The sequence below is a fragment of the Bicyclus anynana genome, chromosome 26 (genome assembly GCF_947172395.1).
Source record: "Bicyclus anynana chromosome 26, ilBicAnyn1.1, whole genome shotgun sequence".
Lineage (NCBI taxonomy): Eukaryota > Metazoa > Arthropoda > Insecta > Lepidoptera > Nymphalidae > Bicyclus > Bicyclus anynana.
In genome coordinates this window covers 3265615-3272476 of record NC_069108.1, presented here as the reverse complement: position 1 = coordinate 3272476, position 6862 = coordinate 3265615, and the positions used below count along the sequence as shown (strand labels likewise).

The 6862-nt window shown below is 37.6% G+C and overlaps 2 protein-coding genes across 2 annotated transcripts; one reads left to right on the top strand and one right to left on the bottom strand.

Moving 5' to 3' along the window:
- Positions 1–445: 445 nt before the first annotated feature.
- On the top strand, positions 446–5715 carry LOC112051128 (uncharacterized). The gene is made up of 4 exons (XM_052889645.1): positions 446–1976; positions 2072–2312; positions 2723–3860; positions 4730–5715. The coding sequence occupies exons 3-4, from the start codon at positions 3577–3579 to the stop codon at positions 5637–5639; spliced, it is 1194 nt and encodes a 397-aa protein (XP_052745605.1). The 5' UTR covers positions 446–1976; positions 2072–2312; positions 2723–3576; the 3' UTR covers positions 5640–5715.
- Positions 3880–6291, bottom strand: LOC128199565 (uncharacterized). The gene is made up of 2 exons (XM_052889655.1): positions 5710–6291; positions 3880–4700 (listed from the first exon to the last, which is right to left on the bottom strand). Exons 1-2 carry the CDS (start codon positions 5891–5893, stop codon positions 3964–3966), a joined length of 921 nt encoding a protein of 306 aa, XP_052745615.1. The 5' UTR covers positions 5894–6291; the 3' UTR covers positions 3880–3963.
- Positions 6292–6862: the final 571 nt, after the last annotated feature.

Here is a 6862-nt window from a genome sequence, read left to right as displayed (position 1 = left end):
CCATACTTGATACTTGGAAATTCATTGTGAATTTGTGGACGTAACTTACTATTTCGCAATATATTAGCAGAATTTGTGGACGTAACTTACTATTTCGCAATATATTAGCAGAATTTGTGGACGTAACTTACTATTTCGCAATATATTAGCAGAAATTGTGGACGTAACTTACTATTTCGCAACACGAGGCATTGTAGGTCGCCCAGAAGCAGGCAGACTCTCAAGAAGCAGCACAAAGCGCTCCCTCAATCCCCTGCGCCGAAAGGACCAACACAGACGGCCAAAACTCGCCCTTCCCAGCATAGTAGAAGAGCCAACCCAACCACCATTGGCATCGGAACGGCATCTCTACAAATGCTGTTAGAAACGCTGCAAGCCATAAGAGACGGCGAAGACCCCGTCACGGCGATCCTCAGAGGAGTCCACCATCTCTCCCAACTCAGTGGCTAAGCTTCTAAGGATCCTGTACTGGAATGCGAATAGAAGCCTAAAACAATATTGACCAGGGCAATGCTGAAGGAACAGGATTTCGACATTGCGTTAGTAAACGAAACCCTCCTCACTCACAAGACGAAAATCAAGTTGCTTGGACGGTCTGGAACGAATTCGAGTCCATCATCGAGGATTCCTGTCCTAACAGAGCCGCCTCTATGCGGAAATTATATTAATATAGAATCTCTCGATGTGGATATCACAAGTTCAATACGAGATGCTTTACGTGAAGCTACCGTCGAGACACCACATTCCGACTATAAGCCACCTCTCCCCAACAAAATCAAAATACTGTTGGAATGACTAGACGCAAATGGCAGAAAACGAGGTGTCCCTTTCTGAAAACCAATGTGAATCAACTTGCTGAAAAAATCAAGGATCTCTTGCACGACCAATCAACCCATAAGTGGGACGAATGCATAGAGACGGCGAGTCAGGACCCTATAACTCTCCACAGACTGTGCAGACTTCTCACTAAGGCTCCAGAACCCAAACACCCATTTTCACCAAGATTGCAACCTACGCTACCGTGCAGCAGACCGCGCAGGCATCCTGGCAAGGCATCTTCAGATTCAGTTCACACTGAAAATGTCACTCGCGAAAACCGAGAATACTTTGACAACGAATCTCATTCTCACAATTATCACATTATCACAATTCCTAAACCAGGGAAAAATCCCAGAAAAGCAGACTAGCTACCGACCGATAACTCTCCTCTCTTCCATTTCGAAAAAATTCTGCAGTCTTCCAGGAAAAAAGACTTGAACATGATCGTTTAGGATCGAAGGAAAAGACGGTAGCTATTAATGTTTACAAATTTATCACGCACATGATGGTAACTTATCCATATAAAACGGATATTGCGCAAAAAGTGTCGGAAGTCATGGGAATCTCCACAGCAACAGTCAATCCTCAATAAAAAATAAGCCTCAATAGCTCAACGGTAAGAGCGGTTGGACTCATCACCGAGGGGTGGTAGTTCGATCCTCACCCCGTTGGTCTATTGTCGTACCCACTCCTAGCACAGTCTTTTCCGACTAGTTGGAGGGGAATGGGAATATTGGTCATATTATAAAAAAATATGGCAAATATTCTTTTAAAAAAAAAAAAAAAAAAAAAAAATCGAATTTTGGCCGAATACAAGAAAACATGTGACATCACCTAAAAAACCACCATCAAATCATGTTGTTATATAAAAATTAGATGATTTCACATTGATGGCAATCAAGAGAAAAATTCATCAATTTTTTTTCAAGAATGAATTACCAACCATAGACAAAGTTTTGGCTGCTGTAAATGAAGACCAGGACTTGGATGTACAATATTTTTAAAAAAAATTTCGTACCTAAAGCGGACGAGAAACAGTATTTTACTAGAAAAGCCCGACTTAATGACGTGGAGGACAAATTATTTACTTAGAATAGAAAATTACCGCAAAGAAAATAAGAAGATTTACTATACTGATGAGACATGGTTGAATGAAGGTATACTTCTTTTTATGATGTTATTTACTCATATTTTGCCAATTAAATTCAAAAATACGCTAATAAGATGAAAAAAAATATTTTTATTTTTTCAGGACACACTGCAAACTACATTTGGGTCGACCAAGACATTGCAAATAGCCGCCAAGCGTTTTTAAATGAGCTATCCACAGGCCTTAAAAACCCAAAAACGAAAACGCTTGATACTCACGCAAATAGGTAAATAGGTAGCGAAGATGGTTTTCTGGAAGGGGGAGTATGTATATTCAAGGCCAAGAAAACCGATGCTGAAGGCGAAATCCATGGTGAATTGGACTCTCACAATTATGAAAAATGGTAACTATTTCATTTTATATAATGAACATTTATTTCTTAGACGTCATGTTTTCGACATAATAGATCTTAGCAAAGTATACCAACATAATAAATAACATGCTGAAGGTTAACTATTCGTTCATTTTCTTAACTTTATATTAACCTTAGCCATCATACTATATTTACTGCATCTTAGCCATCATTCTATGCGCATGCCTTTATCGATTCAACTAGCTTTGGCCAATGATCTCCAACTAGTCACGAAAATCTGTATCAGCCGGAAATTGAACTTCCGTGTTACAAATTCTTTAACTTAATTATTATTAATAATAATTATTTTAAACATGTTTTAATATAGTACTATACCCATGTATTATTAAATTTCGTGATTTACATCAGTAGTCTATTATTTCTATTTCTTATTTTTACAGGTTCGCGCAAATACTTAATGTAATTGAACCTGTGTCGGCAGTCGTGTTAGATAACGCACCGTACTACTCAAGACTGGTACTACTGGACATACAACAGTGGCTGCAAGAGAAAGAGTTACATTATCTCGGAAATGACACGAAAGCAATATTGCTAACAAAGTTTGACAAAGCAAACTTTAAAAAGAAAGTGATTGATGACATGGCAGACAAAAAAATATAAGTTTTACGCCTTCATTGTGAATTAAATCCCATCAAGTTGATATGGGCTCAGCTTAAATCTTACTGAACTGAACTGTTCACTTTATAAAACGCACCTGCGCAAGTTTAAAAAATCCTGTTCTTTTACTTATGGACAACCACGAGTCAAATCTAAAAATTGAAGCATTAAATTTGGCTTAAAGGTCCGGCGTGACTGTTCTCACTTTACATCCTCACACAACTGCGAAAATGCAGCCACAAAAGGTCGCTTTTGGCAAATTTTTTAAAGACTTGAAAATATTGAAGCCAGATCCGGCCTTGCCATACAATCATAAAAACTTGTTACACATTGAAAAAATGCATAGTTCATTGTTAGGGAAAAATAGTGTGTCATTAGTGGAGGCATAATGGAACACATATATTAATTAAATAATAATCATTGTGTGTACCGTACAGCACAGATAACGGTACGTTCACACGGAGACACGATTTGCCGAATCTTATTTTCATCGGATCTGGAAAAACCGAATGTTGTATTCACACAGCACATCTTGTTTGGCCGTATCCGACGGCCTCGTATCGGGATCTCGTGTGAACTCACCATCCGGCTTTTATTAGCAAGAGCGCGCACAGTTCCTCACGTTGATTTGGAAGCGATGGACGTGAACAGTCTTGCTATACTATACTGGTATTATCGCCGTCAGCGTCGTAGAAAAAGATTGTGGTTAAACCCAATAGTACAAAGAAGATCAACAGTTGGTGCCTTTACAACTCTAATGCAGCAGTTAAGAAATGATCCACAAAAATTTTTTAACTACTTTAGAATGACTATACCTACATTTGATAATCTTTTGAAAAAAGTGGAAAAAGATTTGAAAAAGCGTGATACAAATATGAGGAAAAGCATTAGACCAGAAGAAAAATTAGCGATATGTATAAGGTAATATTGAAATACTGTATTTTATTATAATTAAATTTATTAAAAATATGATTAAGACATTATAGACAATCGCTTGGTAGGTACACAGTTTGAAGTTTCCCAACTACATATTATGAAAGTCTGGTAAATCAGAAGCATTCGATTGAATACTTTGAGACTCTGGTGATGCTTGGTACTGCGATGTAAAATAGCCTTGTGATTGTGCCACATTTGGTTGATAGTTGTATGTTGATGAGTGTGCAGGAGACCATTCATTTCGGTTCTTTATATTTTGCAATAAATTTAAGACGCCTGATTGAAATTCTAATGTTTGATTATCGTTTAGCGTTGCCAATGATGGAAGTAGACTTTTAAAGAAAAACAAATTACGGTCTTCTTTCATTTCTTCCTTCTTGTTGCATTCCATTTGATAATCTATAAACTCACTCATTTTCTTATCAAACACGTTTAAATTCTGCCTCGATGGTTTGCTTTTTTTTCTTTTTGAACCACCTACTAAATTTTCATTATCAATTTCTTGTTGACTTTCATCTGTAGCATCTTGATTATTTGCGACATCTTCACCGAATAAATTGTCCTGAGCCATCGCACTGTCATGGGTAACATCTGATGTAACTGTAGCGGCTGTACTATCGTCTGCTGGGTTTGGTGTAACAATAGTTGCACTATCATGTGTGTCAGCTGGCGACACAATTTTTTTTAAGAACAACATTTGACGATGATAAACGTAGGCTCTCGGACATGTCGCAGACGATCCTGATTTTTTTGATTTCTTTTTCTCATTAATACTCCTCATCCAGCTGTCTCTAATATTAGTCCACTTCTTTACGATCGATTTAGCTGAAAAATATAATTAAATTTACTTGCAGATATATGGCTTCTGGGTGTTCATACAAGGATTTACATTACGCCTACCGAGTCGGAGTGTCTACGATCAGTAACATTATTAAGGAAGTAACGAATGCTATTTGGAACAATTTGCATGGGGAGTTTATGACATTACCCAACACAATATCTGACTGGGAATATATCGCCAATGGATTTAATACTAGAGCAAACTTTCCCCATTGCATTGGTGCAGTGGACGGTAAACATATTAGGATAAAAAAGCCAAACAACAGTGGTTCCATGTTTATGAATTACAAAGATTTCTTTTCCATCGTATTATTAGCAGTGGTTGATTCATATTATAAATTTACATACATCTGTGTGGGCTCGTATGGAAAAGAATGCGATTCGACAATATTCAAGGAGTGTACTTTTTGGAAAAAACTAATAGATGGTGATTTGCAATTACCGGCAGCATGTCCACTGACAAACGATTCCGATTTATCGATTCCGTTTGTAGTAATAGGCGATGAAGGTTTTGGCTTGCATCAACATTTGATGAGACCTTATGGCGGAAACCATTTGGATAGAAACAAAAGAATATATAACTACAGATTAACCAGAGCTCGACGCTATGTTGAGTGCGCCTTTGGGATATTAGCTAACAAGTGGCGAATATTTCATCGTCCACTGGATGTTGATACCAGCACAGCAATATCGATTGTAAAGGCTTGCACTGTACTTCATAATTTTATAATAGATATGGAAGGTGTACAGTCGAACATAGAAACAACAAGCAATGTATCATCAGTGGTTAACGTGTTCACAGATGCACCCAATGAACAAAATAGTACACGAGGTGGACGATGTGCTAATGTTATACGATCTGAATTCACAAATTATTTTATTTCTACAGCAGGAGCTGTGCCTTGGCAAGACGAATCAATCTAACGTTAATTTTGTAACACACTGCTAATGTACAAATACTTAACCTGTTTACTTTAAAAAATTACAAACTTACCATAATCCTGCCTGTTTTTCTCCTCCATTTCTTCAAAATCTTCATTTAAATTTATACATATTTCTCGCCAGCCAGCAGTTCTCAAGTTTTTATCCTTGTATATTTCGAGAGTTTTGTCCCATAAAACTGGCCGATTTTGGACAAGAGAAATTAAATTTTCAACGTTTATATTTTTCGTCGTCATAGCGAGCGGTCAGTCAAAGCGGGCGAAAAGAACTGGCGACTGGCAAGCGCACGTGCAGTGTGTCCCTCCCGCCCACCCCTCCGTCCCAGCTTGTGCGACGCATTCGGTTTCAAGATCCGACAAAAAACCGAATCTACCCCTGCGTGTATCGTATGAACGCATCTATTGAATGCCCTATACCACTGTATCGGATCTGCATTTTGCAGTATCGCCGGATCGGTTTGTAGTCGCAAAATCGGATGTCAACTTCAGCAAGATTCGGCTTTTTTGTCGTGTCTTGAAACCGAATGCATGTGTGAACTCCTTCATTGAAATACTTATGCCACTAAACCGAATCCTGCAAAAAACCGATTCGGTAGCACGCCGTGTGAACGTGGCGTAACACACCATCTATACTTATAATAAATCTGTAGAGAGGTCAATTCTGTACATTAAATATATTTCCAAAATAACTATCAGGGGGTGATTACTGATCGATACTGATGCCAAAAATGCAATCAGTAAAATTTTTGTCTGTCTGTCTGTCTGTCTGTATCTTCTTTATAGAAACAAAAACTACTGGACGGATTTTAACGAAACTTGGTACAATTATTCTACATACTCCTGGGCAGGTTATAGTATACTTTTCATTACGCTACGATCAATAGGAGCAGAGCAGTGAAGAGAAATGTTGAGAAAACGGGAGAAGTTACTCAATTTTTTAAGCTTCCGTCGCGTGTACAGCTTTAATGGTTAAAGCTACATAGAAATCATGTATGACGGAAATGTTCTCCTTAAAATTATCTATAAAAATACAACAGCATATATATGTCTATCTTTTATGGTTGACTCACAATAACACGTGTAACTCCCGATAGCTTAGCAGTTCGGAGCTTTCTAATTATATTTGTCTACTCTTATGTTTATAACACTCATCACTCATCCCTAACTAAAAAAGTTAACATTATTACCTATTCAATAAAAAAAGAA